The sequence below is a fragment of the Lethenteron reissneri genome, chromosome 62 (genome assembly GCF_015708825.2).
Source record: "Lethenteron reissneri isolate LAM-NWPU_2019-01 chromosome 62, ASM1570882v1, whole genome shotgun sequence".
NCBI lineage: Eukaryota > Metazoa > Chordata > Hyperoartia > Petromyzontiformes > Petromyzontidae > Lethenteron > Lethenteron reissneri.
The window spans coordinates 4964752-4980715 of record NC_083840.1 but is presented as its reverse complement, the minus strand read 5'-3'; the positions used below and the strand labels follow the sequence as shown (position 1 = coordinate 4980715).

General features: G+C 51.9%; 1 protein-coding gene across 13 annotated transcripts in view; it reads left to right on the top strand.

The window, feature by feature from the left end:
- The window catches only part of LOC133358467 (pleckstrin homology-like domain family B member 1), a 101098-nt gene that overhangs the window by 71146 nt on the left and 13988 nt on the right, over nt 1-15964 (top strand). For 6 of the 13 annotated variants that reach the window (XM_061576770.1, XM_061576772.1, XM_061576771.1 and 3 more), the window contains 10 exons: nt 383-520; nt 1767-1895; nt 2837-2992; nt 3496-3606; nt 4253-4345; nt 5738-5890; nt 6969-7142; nt 8937-9089; nt 12818-12943; nt 14782-14884. In XM_061576770.1, coding sequence (XP_061432754.1) covers nt 383-520; nt 1767-1895; nt 2837-2992; nt 3496-3606; nt 4253-4345; nt 5738-5890; nt 6969-7142; nt 8937-9089; nt 12818-12943; nt 14782-14884 — 1336 coding nt within the window. The remainder of the gene's footprint in view (nt 1-382; nt 521-1766; nt 1896-2836; nt 2993-3495; nt 3607-4252; nt 4346-5737; nt 5891-6968; nt 7143-8936; nt 9090-12817; nt 12944-14781; nt 14885-15964) is intronic. The other 7 variants (XM_061576769.1, XM_061576776.1, XM_061576777.1 and 4 more) reach the window with 7 other exon arrangements.

Here is a 15964-nt window from a genome sequence, read left to right as displayed (position 1 = left end):
TCCAGACCACCAGCTCAAAAGAACTGAACGCTGCTTATGATGATGATGGTGACGATGATGGCTTCAGCGGTGCTTCTAACATTGCTGATGCTGCTGCTGCTGCTGGTGATGATGGTGACATTGCTGCTGCTGATAATGATGATGCCGCTGATGACGATGCTGCTGATTACGATGATGATGATGATGATGCTGCTGCTGATGCTGCTGATGATGATGATGACAACAACGATGATGCTGCTGATAATGACGATGTTGTCTGATGACGATGATGCTGCTGATGATAATGATGATGCTGATAATGATGGTGCTGCCACCGATGATGTCGCTGATGATGTCGCTGATGACGACGACGATGCTGATGACGACGGCGACGACGCCGCAGGCGGAGATGGAGCGAGCGCTGCTGGAGGGGGAGAAGGCGGCAGAGAAGTCGAACCTCGGCAAGGACCAGGAGGTGATCGCCGCGCTGCAGAGGAAGATGTCGGAGTTGGAGGCGCGCGTCGCCTGCCAGAGAGACAAGGTGACGACGATGACACCACCGCCGCACGCTTCTCCCTCCCTTCTCCCCCCCACCTCGCCCTCCGAAACCGGAGCACCCGGAGGAAACCCACGTGCACGCGCGTACATTCTTGCGGGGCAGATGGAACAGATGTGGATTAGTCGGCGCTCTGCTGCTGTGTGCCGCCTTCTAACTTGGCAGAGCCAGGGGGTACGGCTCCTAGTCGACACCCACGCGGGTAGAAGGGAGTGAGGTGGAACAGATGGGGATTAGTCCACGGGTGGAAGGGAGTTTCCCCAACATCTCTCCGTGCGTGGTCCACCAACCCTTCCCCCCCCCCACTCGGCACGACGCCGCTTGCCAGCAGACGCGCTAACGGCCTGGCTGCATTAACGCCCCCCCCCCCATCGCTCCACCACCGCCATCATCGCCGGTTATCCGCGCAGCGTCGGGCGGGTAAACGCACGTGCCGTTTGCAAAGTTAATCCCGGATTGTGCTGTCTATTGCATGGCCTGCTAACACATTTCATTGTGTGTGTGTGTGTGTGTTTGCGTGTGTGCGTTTGTGTGTGTTTGTCTGCGTTTGTTCGTGTGTTTGCGCGCGTGTGTTTGTGTGTTTATGTGTGTGTGTGTTTGTGTGTATGTGTGTTTACCTGCATGCGCGTGCGTGCGTGTAATCCACGCGCCGCTGTGTGCGTGCATGGGCACACGTGCACCGTCTACCTCGCTCGCTCCACCAAAATCATCGCCGCCACCACCACCATCATCACCATCATCATCGCCATCACCATCATCGCCACCACACCTACACCACCATCATCATCACCACCATCATCATCATCACCACCACCTACACCACCATCATCATCATCACCACCAACTACACCACCATCATCATCATCACCACCACCATCATCATCACCACCAACACAACCATCATCGCCACCACCACCACCTACACCACCATCATCATCATCACCACCACCACCATCATCATCACCACCATCATCATCACCACCACCTACACCACCATCATCGTCACCGCCACCACCACCTACACCACCATCACCAACATCAACATCACCATCATCACTACCACCTGTATCACAACCTCACCACCACTCTACCACCACCACCACCACCATAACTCCCACCACTACTAACACCACCACCACGACGACCACCGTAACTCCCACCACTACTAACACCACCACCACCGCCGCCGCCGCCGTTTGAACGACCGTGCCGCACCGCGCCGTGGCCCCAGGGTAAGGCCCGGCTGGTGGAGGAGAGGCAGAATCTGGACGATCTTCGCGCCAAGAAGTCAGACGTTGAAACGCAGCTCCATAGCTGCCCTGAGGCTCTCAGGGAGCAGATGGATGAGGAGCTACGCATGGTTCGTCACCCCCCCCCCCGCACCCCCCCGTCGACACCCCCCCTGCCCCCCCCGCACCCTCCCCCCACCCCCTCGCACCCCCCCCACCCCCCCCCGCACCCCCCACACCCTACGCAGACCGCGCCAGCGCCGCTCACGCTGCCGTGGGGGGGGGGGGGGGGGGCACGGTATGCAGGTTCCATCTCCTGGCGCCGCGGAAAACTGTAAGTTGAAGAAACTTTGGGTTTTCTTAAATGTTGACGACGATGGTGGTGATGATGGTGATGATGGTGGTGATGATGACGATGGTGGTGATGATGATGATGACAATGGTGATGATGACGATGGTGGTGATGATGACGACGGTGGTGATGATGACGACGGTGGTGATGATGACGACGGTGGTGATGATGATGATGGTGATGATGACGATGGTGGTGATGATGATGATGACAATGGTGATGATGACGATGGTGGTGATGATGACGACGGTGGTGATGATGACGACGGTGGTGATGATGGTGGTGATGATGATGATGGTGGTGATGATGACGATGGTGGTGATGATGGTGACGGTGGTGATGATGACGATGGTGGTGATGATGATGACGGTGGTGATGATGACGACGGTGGTGATGATGATGATGGTGATGATGATGATGGTGGTGATGATGACGATGGTGGTGATGATGACGATGGCGGTGATGATGACGATGGTGGTGATGATGACGATGGCGGTGATGATGATGATGACGAGAGCGACGATGAAGATGACGATGACGAGAGTGACGATGATTATAATGACGATGATGATGATGACGAGAGCGACAATGATGATGACGATGATGACGATGATGATGACGAGAGCGACGATGATGATGATGACGCCGACGGTGATGATGATGACGCCGACGGTGATGATGATGACGAGAGTGACAATGATGACGACGACGATGTCCCAGGTGAGCGACCAGCTCGAGTGCGGCGCTCGCCGCTTCGAGGACCTGGAGTTCCAGCAGCTGGAGACGGAGTCGCGGCTGGAGGAGGAGAGGGAGGCCGGACTGCACAGTGTGCTCAAGGACATGACGGAGCTGAGACGCACCATCGTCTCTCGCAAGGTGCCTCGCGTGCGGAGAGAGACACGCGGGGGGAGAGGGCACACGAGGAGACGTGGGGAGAGACACACAGAGAGAGACACGCAGGGGGAGAGACACGCGGGATGAGACACGCGGGGAGAGACACACGGGGAGAGACGCGGGGGGAGAGGCACATGGGGAGACACGTGGGGAGAGAGACGCAGAGAGAGACGTGCAGGGAGAGACACACAGAGAGAGACACGCGGGGGGAGAGACACGCGGGATGAGACACGCGGGGAGAGACACATGGGGAGAGACGCGGGGGCACATGGGGAGACACGTGGGGAGAGAGACGAGACGCCAAGAGAGACGCGCGGGGACATGTAAGGAGAGGCACACGGGGAGAGGCACACGGAGAGATGCGTGGACAGAGAAGTAGGGACAAGTGGAGACACGCGGGGACCACGGGGACCAGAGGAGGGTGACAACATGCCGGCCTTGATAGGCGCTGTTTGAGGCTACACGGGGGACCTTTGTCTGTGTAGGAGCGTCTGTGTGCGCTGGAGCGTCAGGCCAACCAGACGCTGCGGGCGGCGGAGGTGGAGAGGCAGAGACTCCAGCGGGAGAGGGGCACGCTCGTGCGCCTCTACGAAAGGGTGAGACATCACCGACATCATCAACAACATCATCATCAACATCACCAACATCATCACCAACATCACCATCAACATCAATGTCAACATCATCACCAACATCATCACCAACATCAACAGCATCACTAACATCATCACCACCATCAACATCAACATCATCACCAACATCAACATCATCACCAACTTCTTGTTTCTTTCGGTAAAGTCACGTAGAAGGGAAGTAATAAAATAATAAAAATAAAACATAATAAAACAATTCTCACGACGTTTCATCATCACCAACATCAACCTTTGACTGTGTATGTGTGTCTGTGTGGTGGGGAGCGGTAGTGCAGCAGTTAGCTCGCTGATCTAAAAACCCAGTAGCCCAAGTTCGATTCCCGCTCACGGCCAACACCAGTGACGATTATCTGAACCGGTTCACTGGGTCTCCCCTAGGTCGAATCAGCCTCAAATGAGTACTTAGCACGGTGTGTAAACATCGCCACTGGGGAGACAAAGGCGGCCGGGCGTCGTGCTGGCCACCCACCCCCTCGTGTGCCACAGTACCGCCCTTCACCAGTGCTGCCGCTAACAGCACTTGCCCCCACAGTCTGTTAAGGCTACACGTCCGGGGGGGGGGGGATCTTTGTCTTTGTGCCGCCCGTAGGAGAGGGAGGAGCTGTCGCTGGTGGAGGTGGAGCTGGCGGAGATGATGGGGAACGTCGACGTCGGAGCCGCCCTGTCTCCTGCCCTCAGAGAGGTGACCGCAGTGGTGCCCCCGTGTTGACTTTCTCTCCCCCCCCACCCCCCCTACCCCCCCCTACCCCCCCACGTGCCCCAAACCACCGTTCCGTTAACCGCGCTCTGTCAGATTCGGGGGGCGGCGGGGGGGGAGGACGGAACGAAAAACACCAAAAAAAACGTAGCCGTAAATACAAGGTGCTTCAGAACAATTAACACTTACATGGGACTTGTCGTTTTTAATGGGAAAAGAGCGGCTAATACACTGTGACATGATGACAAATATAATGTTAATGTCTCCCACTTGTTCGCCGTCGTTGTCAACGCACGCCTGGAATCTTTTCCAGGTGGTCTCCAGAGCTCGAAGGCAGCACTTTTCTGGTGGCGTTGTTGCAAATTCTCCGAAGTGTTAACATTTTTTTGAAGCACCCTGTATTCCCCAACCCACCGCTACTTTTCAGAGTCTTAACGGTTCCTGGGCTTTGTAGGGAACAACCGCTGGGGGGGGGGGGGTGGTGCCCTAGAGCCAAGATTGCAGAGAACGGCTGAGATGAGATGATGTGAGGCACCCTGGATCTGTCTGGAGGGGGGGGGGGGTTAGGGGCAGCTGTTCGACCCCTCTCCCGTGTTTCCGGACGTGCCTGCAAGTCGCGGGGTTGTGTGGTGCGGTGGGTCGTCCCGTTCACCGCCGCATCTCTCGGGAGCAACGCGCAAAGCTGCTCGGCGTTCGTGTTGAAGAGTGATGGGCGCAGCAGCAGCGCCGTTGTTTTTAAAGATGTTGTACTGTGCCCACCACGGAGAACCGTAGCGACACAACCACCGCCGCCACCCTGCGATAGCCGGAGCCAAACTGGGGCCGCACGCTCCCCTCCCACCGCATGGCCTTTTGGGAGAGCCTCGGTACGTCTGCCGAGCTCTAGACGTGCCGATGAAGTTGTTTTATTCTTTTTCTTCCGATTCCGTTCCGATGACGTACACGTACAGGTACGTCATCGGAGCGGATTGTATCGTAGCGGGTTGTATGTCATCGGAGCGGATTGTACGTATGTGTACGTAGATAGAAATAAGAGAAACTGATCAACGTACAAGGTGCATGTTTCGCGTTATAACGCTGCGTTCCGCGTTATATCGGCGCTCGTTCCACGTTATAACAGGGGCCGCATTCCGCATTATAACAGTCCTCCCCCCCCCCCCCCCCCGCGAGAGCTGCTGGTCCTTTCTCTGGCGGTGGCGTGAGCGGGTAATTGCAGGTGCTACACCTTTTCCCTTCTGCCCCCGGTATTTTGAGGACGTGCTGTTGTCACTTTGCCCCCTCACCTCTACCTCTTTGCAACTTTCTCTCCCTGCCCCGTGTGTGTCTCTCTTCCTTTCTCCCTTCCTTCCTTCCTTCCTCCCCGCCCTTCATTTACAGGAACCCCTAACTCTACCCGAACCCTCACTCAACATCATTAACACCCCATCTGACTTCCCCTCCACACTCACACTAACATCATCGTCATCATCGTCGTCATTATCGTCTTCGTCATCATCATCATCTGCTCAAACCGCCCGTAACCTACGCCAGGTATGGTTTGCTGCTAATATGATAATTCACAGTCACAGCTTCTGCCTGATCAAATGGGTGGAAAATCCGCATTCCTATGGCAGTGGTCAGTTCATCTGTAAGATGACCACTGTTGCTGTCTGAGAAAGTAGTGCCTAGGGTTATGACAAAGTCCGACACCGCTGTAATTAATGAGCATGCCTCCCCTTATCAAGGAGAGTGGACAAATTGTATTTGAATCGTAGTCCTAATTTGGTTGACAAGCTGCTTGCGGACAGCGTTGTCAAGGAAGTTACATCACTTCCTGTGGCATTGCAAGAGTGGCATTACTTACTGTGGCATCGTGGCAGTGACATCACTTCCTGCGGCGCCATTGGGATGGGAATGGCATCACTTCCTGTGTGGCGTCGTAGCTTCTAAATTCGGTCCGAAATAAAGCATGACTTCTGATCGTCCGAAACTTCGTATCTAGGCCACGTTTTCAGATGTTTTCGTATTAAACCAAAAATCGGGAACTCATCCCAACTTCCTGATTAAAATGAACGGTTACCCGCGCCTCAACGCGACCGAATTGCATGAATGAAATAGCTAAACCGCCCCATGCCTTTGACCTTGTAAACATGACTGACGACGTGCATGTGTTTAAATTTGGCATGGAATTATTAACCTTCCACCCCCGCCCCCTACCCCTAATTGTTTGACTAATCTTTATGATTCGGAGTCACGATTCAATACAAAGAACTTTACATATGTTAACAAAAATTGTCTTGTTTGGACCGTCAGTCTCGTTCGGTCTGTCTTCATTCCTAGTCTCTCTTTTACATGAAGTTTTCTGTCTTGTTTGGTACAATTTGGTTAGTAGCCTCATTTGTCTACACTTTGTCTCCTTTGTCCCATCTCACCTGCAGTGTAAATCATTCGTACTCTCCACCTCATTCCTATTGTGCCATACCACTTTGGTTGCGCTAACGATTGATCGCTCACGTGCTCAACCCGGCTCCCATTATTAACCTGACCTTTCCGGCTTTAGCGAGCACGTCGCTAACGTTGGGGGGTGGAGGCGCTTGGTTAACCCCTCCCACGTGCCCTCTCTCTTCAGGAGTACTTCACCCTCAGCCAAATCAATCAGCTGTACGTGGGGACGGAGCCTGAGTCAGGCCACGCCCACCCCACCCAAGCCCCTCCCACTCATTCTTCGGCCGTCATGGAAACCGCCCGCTCTGCTGTCAATCTCTCCCAGGCTTCCCCTCCTGACATCCCTCTCGCTGAAGAGGTTTGCCCTCTGCTCCCTTTCTTTGTGTGTACAAGACACTCATACGCATCCATCTAGCGATCAATGTTTGAAATGCATGAAAAGCAGGAAACAAACTAAAGAGTGAAGGTCAGTTTAAAGAGATGCGATTTCAAAGCAGACTTAAATATATCTACCGACTGCGACTCCCTGATTTCAAGTGGCACGGCGTTCCATAGCTTGGGTGCCACGCTAACAAAAGCACGATCGCCAAAAGGGCACAACCTAGATCTGGGAGTGCTGAGCAGTTGGAGATCGGTAGTTTATATAGTTTAAACACACAATTTAATAAATACACGATATAAGAACATATTGGGGCAGGCCATATTAACTAGAGCAGTTGCTTTGACACCTCTTTCGTGTTTTTCAATAATTTCCTGCTTAATTTTAACACTACAGGGACCCCTCTAATTACAAACATTCGACTTACAAACTTTCAGCCATACGAACGAAGCTGTCCGTATGTCCAGTTGCCTGTTCCGACCGAGAGTCGTAAATTCAACCACTGTGCAATAGATCGTGGCGGTGGCATCTACATCTACAGGGAGATTATACAACTTTTAAAGCCATTCCCCATTTAGTGTACATGCCGTAGAAAGTGTTTGAAATCATCAGCAGTAAAGTTGGACTTTACTGCTGATGATCGACTTACTATGATGGCGACGCACTCTAAAAAATTATGCTATTTGATCTTCATATTCCTTGAAGGCCCCGTTTAGAAACGTGCGTTTAGATTATTTGGCTGCGATAAATTTACACATGATAAGCAACTTTTTTTGAGCCATCATTTGTGGTCAGGTCACTTCTGAAAAATACATAGCAGCTTAGTGGGCCCTGACCTGGTAACAAATAAAATAGTTTATCATTTTAGTTTGGTCAATGTATTGTGCATTCTCCAACTATTATTCACTCAAACTCTGAAACGTCTTCTATGCATTCCCCTTTGGGGCCTGTGCTCTTCACGAATGCGTAGAGTTCGTGGGAGGCCACAAGTATTTCCTAGGCCCCCTGCCCTGTTTGAGTCACTTCTCTGGGCTCAGATGTCTAGGCAAGAGGGGAGGGCGGGTAAAGGCAGACTTTTCGAGGCCTAGTTATTCAACCTTAGCATTACAATGATTCCTCTCGTTTATGAAGATAAGCCTCACTGAGTCTCGTGCGGTGGGGGGCAAAGTGTGGGTGCTCTTTCCTCTTAAAAAAAAAACATCTGCCCCGCGTGGAAGAGTAGTTCGTGGCGTGAGCGAATAATAATCATAATAATTGCAGGGCAGCACCTTTAGCGTTCTCACTGCCAGAACGCGACTTTATCTTCCGCGCCTAAACTCTCCGTGAATGCTGTGCTTCTTTATTCTGCCTGCTTACGTGTTGTTTATTCTGCCTGCTTACGTGTTCTTCTCTTGTTTCCTCTCCTTTTGTGTCCCTTATGCACCCACGACAAAACAACACTGAGCACGGCACTTTGCTTGCCAAATCCCTGTGAACGCACACGCTGCACCACGCACGCTGCACCACATACACATTGTATCTACACATACACACCGCGCTATACACACACTCACACCATTCAAACATAACCTATACACATTCACTATACACACACTGCACTACACACCCCACACGACACACCCTATACACACGCACACATGACACACCACACACCCCATCCCACACACCCCCCCACACACACACCCCACGACACACACCCCCACACCCTCACACACACACACACCCCACGACACACACCCACACGCCACACACCCCTCAAACACCCACACACAGCCACGTGACTGTGCGCTGGCCCTGTGCCCCCCGCTGGGCTCCGAGCGGTGGTACAGCGATTGCGTCGCTGGGTTTGGACCCCCCAGAACCATCCCCCCGCCGCCCCCGCTCCCCGCTAAGCAGCGTGGGGGATCGAGGGGGGCGGCTGATCAGGTGACTCAATTCGGGGGGGGGCGGGGGAGGGCTGAGGAGGGGTGGGGGGGGGGCAGGGCAAGGGAGAGCATCAGTCTCGTCCGGAGGCCACATTGGCGGTCTGAACCAGAAGGTCGGCTCAGTCCAACATCCCTCCCAGGGGGTCAACTTAGTCTATCATCCTTCAATGGGCCTTACCTGGTTGCCCGACTCCTCGGCTCTCAGCTGTAAATTCAAAGTGGCCCATCGCACTTATTGGCTGCCCCTGACATCGGCTCGGTTCAGCCACGTACGGACATTCCGAACTGAGCGTCAATTCAGCATCAGGCCACAAAAAGGGAAGACTTTAGTCTCATCCAAGGTGTCGTTTGCGACCGGGCAGTCAGGCCCACCTATCACGGAGGTACTCGAGCGAAAGAGTAAATGCTTATTATTAAATATTTCCCGTTCCGATGATACATACGTGTGCGTACACGTACATCATCACTTTCTCTTGTGTGTGTATGGATACACTGTATGTATGTATACATGTGTAATGGGTTCAACTGAGTCGCAGACGTCAACTTTGGAGGCAACACATTTATTAAGTTCCAACACACGGGATAACTTCCCCTTAACATAATAACAACCTAAGGTGGTGACCACCAGGCTAACTACACTAGTCACAACGTAACCACTACTACGGACCGGGACCAACGACTTCGGCCCAGGTCTATGTGTAGGAGACTCGTAGATGAAGGTTTCTTCCAGGATGAACAACAACCCTGGTCCCTCTCGGGACCCAGCTTCTCTTCTCTGCGGCATGGCCGGTCCCCGCCCTTGGCCACGCCCACCTTCCAGAATCCTCGGGAAGGATCTGGGTCCCAATCACATGACCCCCCCTATCCCCCTCTGTCAACTTAACCAGTCACGTGTCTTCCCGGGTCAACCAGAGTGCCATGGCCTCACGCAACTTTATCCTTCGGTCGGCACCCACACACCCTGTCCTGAAGGGTCGGCACTGCACTTAAGGCATGGTGCCATCCAGCACAGTTATTCACTGCATGCCCTGCCCCTCTAGGGCCGGTACTGCACCCACAGCATGGTGACATCCAGCGATGTCACTACACATGTGTACAATCCGCTCCGATGACGTACGTGTACATGATCGGAACGGAATCGGAATAAAAACTACAATAAAATAACTTCATCGGCACGTCTTCAGGTCGGTAGATGTACCGACGTTCCCCCACAAGGCCATGCGGCGGGAGGGGAGGAGTGCGGCCCCAGTTTGTCGCCGGCTATCGTAGAGTGGCGGCGGTGGTCGTGTCGCTATGGTTCTGCGCGGTGAGTACAGTACAACGTCTTTAAAAAACAACAGCGCGACTAGGTTGAACCTGCTCGCACGTTCCGTGAGAGATTCGGCGGTAAACGGGACGACCCAACCACTACCCTGCAACTTCCAGACGTCTTGGAACACGAGTCTCCGGCTAATCGGTTCGGTTTAGCTTGATGTTTTCTTGTTCACGGCTTTTGCTCAACCGAGCCAGCCCAACACCGTGCTTAACTTGAGCCGGTAATGAGCCCTGGGTGTCAGAATCAGAATCTGGAGGAGGAATCCGATGAGCTATGAAGCTCTTTTGGCACAGATGTCCAGTAAGGGGCACCGGAGTGTGAACATTGCCACAACGAACACGACGCAACAACGCCATGGAGCCCAGCCGTCGCTAGGACAATGGTGACTAGGCTGTGAGTGGTGGCAGTCGAGCGGAGTACAGCCTGTTCTCCTCTAATGTGGCGGTGGTAGTCGTTAAGTTCCTATGGAACAATCGCGTCATGTGGAACAATCGCGTCATAATGAATAATATTGAGGTAAAGCACGGTCCGCGATAACGCGTGAGATCCGTAACGCAGGCTGAGCAAGGACCAAGGCGTGCGTGGGTAGCGTCTAGAAGCATCCAGCAGCATCGCAATGCCTCGTGTGATGATGATGCTAGGCCGAGGCAGCCGTTAAAACCGCTTATTACTACTCACGCGACGTAGTTCCTTTCGCTAGATCACGTTATATATCCAATTGGCATCCGCGTTATGAAAAAAATTGTGCCTCCTAATGCAACATTCGTCGCGTTACATCCCAATTCACGTTGTAAAAACAACGCGCGGCGTTATGCAGGAGAACAGACTGCATACATGCTGATGTGGTGTCTACGTTGTGGAGTCGACGTTGACTTGTCGCATGCAGCGTCTTTGTCGCTGACTTCGCGTCCGGAGTTTCAACCACGGCCTGCCCAGCTCTCACCATGCACCATCTCTTCTCCCTTCCCAGAATGCACCCCCGAACGCATGGCTTTCACGACTTCCTGTCGAGTACTGGGAAGTGGGGAAATTGTGCCTCGGGAGAGGCTTTGAGTTTGGTGTACGACACTGGCATGAAGGGCATTCTCCAATGTTTTTTCCATCTTCCTGGCTGTCTATTGCTTGGGTCGGGCTGCCTCGCAAAGGATAAACGAACGATAATATCGTCTCGGTTTCAAGGCCTCCTTCACGCGAATGGCTATTGAGGCCTTGTTCGGCAGCCACAGTCTGCAAAGCCTTACGGTTGCCTGTGCGCATGATTTTTTGTTCTGCACCGCGCTTTTATTTGTTTTTGAGTGTTTTTTTGTTCAAGTCTAAACGTTAAAACGGTCAGACGCACACGGCGGCGCGTGCGCGCGTCGTTCTGCACGGCGTCCGACATTTTGCGCCACGCGTGCCGGAGGAGCCTCTTCAGGAGCTGAAGAGTTTCGTTTTCGTCAGCTTCCTGAAGCAGCTTCCGGCACGTGGGGAGCGGAACGTCAGACATCGCGCCGAACGGCACGGGGCGTAACCACAAAACCGCATTCGGAGGGCCGCACTGCATCATCACGTGGCGCTTTCGGATGCGCTTCTGTCGCCGTCTGGAACGTTCTTCCTTCCAGTGTTAGGAAGCCACATGGAGCTATGGCACTTGTAAATCATCATCTAGACAAACGAATTGGCCCCCGCACCTCCTCTTAGCTACGGTTGGCTACGTACGGTGGTGCAAAATAAGTTCAACGTACGTCCGTGAAACCCTCAAAGGCTCGCGCGCGTAGAAATTCGTGATGTCGGCCAATGCAAGAACCTCTCCCCTCCTTTGCTTGCACCCGGCGCTTTCAAATTAAAACCCTCCGCGAGAACTCGATTCTTAAATGGAACGATCGCTCTGCAGTTGCAACGGGTCCCCAAATCTGCTCTGGAGATTATTCAGCTTTTAAAAAATATAAAAAGTTGAAAGTATAGAAAACATATCAAATAAAAAGTCTAAACCTTTTGCAGCAGGGAACAGGGAGACATCGTTCCCATCATGCCTTGCGTGCACGCCATGTTAACCACCCCCCCCCCCCCCCCCCCACTGCAACGTACAGGATGCTTGCCAGCCTTGTCTAGACCACCACCAACTCTCGAAAAAATGCAACCGCATTGTGGTTTAGGGGGGCCCCCATCATCTCAAAACGATCTGCGACCGTTGCCTTCCCATTCCCCCCCCCACCCCCTCCGCCGCCGTATAAGGCTTTTTACGAGCACGCCGCATGGCTAATGTACAAGCAAGCACGGCTCACGGCCGCTTATCCCGCCTCTCCTATCTCGCGCTTTGCCGGGCCTTCGCGCCGGCGGCCGGAGGGGGACGTTAAACGGAATATTTATTTGTAACTCTTCGAATAAATTCCGCGGTTGCCAACTCCACGTCCGCTTGGTGTTTCACCGACCAGCAGCTGGATGTGAGCGGGGAATCAGCGCTCCGGCTAAAAGGGAAAAAATCCCGGCGCGCTGCCCCCAGTTCCGCGCCCTGCACCCCCTACAGCAGCGCCACACTCGGCCGCAACGTCAGCCTCAAGGTTCGACTCCTGTTCCCTACTCCCCCCCCCCCCCCCCCCGGGTCTTCCCAACTGGGGGATCAAAAGCCTTTTCATGCGTCGGCTATCTCCAACCGCTGTCCTGCCCGTCTGACGTGGCCAGGGGTGGAGCGTGCTCACCTCTCGTTGCAGATGTTCGTGGGCGTCCCGATAGCTAGGCAATGTTAACTACCTCGCCTGGTGTACGGGAGGTCGTGGGTTCGATCCAGACCCTGACGCCTGCTGCTGTATATTTGTAGTTTGCGTCTCTCGCTCTCTCATCATCATCACGGTGGCAAGGAGTTGTTAACTACCTTGCCTGGTTTTCAGGAGGTCGTGGATTCGAGCCCGACTCTGACGCCTACTGTATATTTGTAGTTTGCGTCTCTCTTTCTCCCCGTGGTTGGGTGGATTTTTCTCCGGGTCCTCCCACCACACAATTTACAATTCGAGTAGCCGTGACGTTTCGCCGGTAATCACAACAGCAACAACAACCAACCTCATCAGGCGACAGCCGGAATTGTGGACACATCCTCCTGTTTCGGTCTTAAATAGAGTGGCGTAAATGTGATGTCGTCACCTGTGAGCCTATCAGATCATGCGTGAACTTCTCTTTCCAAAGTGCCCGATTGTGAGCCGGTGACCGTAAGAGGCGGCAGTACAGCAAGTAGGCTGCTGAGTTGTCTGCATAGTGGTTCAGCTTTGCATCATGCCAGTGTCGTCATGCCAAATTTGCCCTGTGGGGGATGGGAGGGGGGACTTAGAACCCAGCACTGCTGAGATCCTGGGTTCAACCCCTGGGTGTGGGTGTGTATCTCTCTCTCTCAGGAGGTTCATAATGGCTGTGTCAGGGACATGCTGGGCCAGTACCGCTGATATTCTGGGCGTCTCTTGGTCCATGGAATCTTAATGACCTGGCCAGAGACACTTAGCCAGCATCAGTGAGAAACCTGGATTTAAACCCAGGGGCCAGAGTACAGAATGAGTAACAACATCGTTGCAGTGTCGTAAGATCAGTTTTATATAAGATAAGGCAGTTACGGTTGAGCTATGAGAAATCTCACGATTGGGCAGGAAAAATTGTAAGTGGATTTCAAGCGCTAATAATAATAAAATGGCAATATTATTAATTATGATATCAATGTTAACAAACTTTAATAGTATCATATTACCTCAGCCAAAGCACATGGAGTCGTGAAATAATGCCAGCTATGTTGCCTGGGAGACGCCATGTCGGCCATGTTGCCTGGGGGGTTATTTTCCGGCGCAGCTGATTGGCTGGTGCAGTGGCAGTGATGATGCAATCCCTAGCAACAACTGCTCGGAGAGCGAGAATGATGGTCTCACTATGACTCTCGTATGTACTTCGACTTACAATCCATTTTCTCCGACGACATTTGTGATTTTACTGCAATCGGACTTGGGATAAATCTTAAAAGAAGTTTCTGTACTCTGGAACCGAGAGGTGTCTGCTTTCAGGGTTAGAGGATTGAGATGGCTGAAACAGTATTTTTTAAAGAACTAGTGAAGGCTTTCCTGTGTAAAACATGAAGTAAATAGTTATTCACAATAATCAATCTGTGCTTCATAACACAACTAACGCTCCCCCATTAATAAAAAAAAATCATATGAGCAGATTGGCTCGGTTGGCTACATACTGTGCGGAAGAAGATCAGTGTACATACATAACTTGACAACAAGGTTCTTGAAATGTTTTTAGAATTCTTCATATATAATCTTCACATCAGACTTATTACCTTGCTATTTAGTTGTATCTGCAAATCCCAAACACTCTGCTCATTATCTTAATTGTTTTTTTTGTGGACATTTCTGTTGAACAGTCCTCTGTGTTGGCCCAGCTGGGCACCAACAGCCTGCCCCGTAACCTGAAGGCCACCCTGCAGGAGATAGAGAACAAGCGGCAGCAGACCTTCCAGGAAAAAGGTAAGGCTTTTCTGGGGTGCTAGGCCGAGTGGCAGTTGTCCCTGAACATAAAAAAAAACATTAGAGTGTATTTTACACATTCCTTCAGCCACAGCATGGCCTATCTTCTAGGAGTGCATAATTACAACAACATTGCTTCAACACAAACTATAAACTATTTTCTATTTTACCAGGTAAGGCCCCACTGGGCCATGTAGCTCTTTTTCAGAAGCGACCTGGCTATATTTTAACTTAAAACTTTCGTGACTGCAGGAATTCATATTTTTTTGGTTCTTTCGGTAAAGTCACGTAGATAGAACAAAAACCACGACGTTTCGATCGCAACACAAGCGGTTGTGACCGCAACACACCACTTGTGTTGCGATCGAAACGTAGTGCTTTTTCGATTTAAAGCTTTCGTGACTGCAAGGATTCATCTTCTTGGTTCTTTCGGTAAAGTCACGTAGAAGGGAAGTAATAAAATAATAAAAATAAAACATAATAAAACAATTCTCACGACGTTTCGGCCACAACGCAAGCAGCCGTCCTCAGGTGAAAACCAGGTCCGTCGAGGCGACAGAGTCTGAATGAAACAGCACACGAGCTTGGAGCATATATATAAGCTGGGCGCATTGACAAAGGAATTTGCATATCAAAAGGAATTTAGCATATTTATGGGAAATGCAGGGAGCTGCTCCCTTTGATGCTGTTAATCCTGCATAATGCACATGCATATGCAGTACTAATCACATTCCTGCATTTCCCATAAATATGCTAAATTCCTTTTGATATGCAAATTCCTTTGTCAATGCGCCCAGCTTATATATATGCTCCAAGCTCGTGTGCTGTTTCATTCAGACTCTGTCGCCTCGACGGACCTGGTTTTCACCTGAGGACGGCTGCTTGCGTTGTAGCCGAAACGTCGTGAGAATTGTTTTATTATGTTTTATTTTTATTATTTTATTACTTCCCTTCTACGTGACTTTACCGAAAGAACCAAGAAGGTAGTGCTTTTTGTTCTATCTACGTGACTTTACCGAAAGAACCAAAGAATACGACCTGGATATCACAAATTATAGCTCAACAAAGTGGGCTTATCAT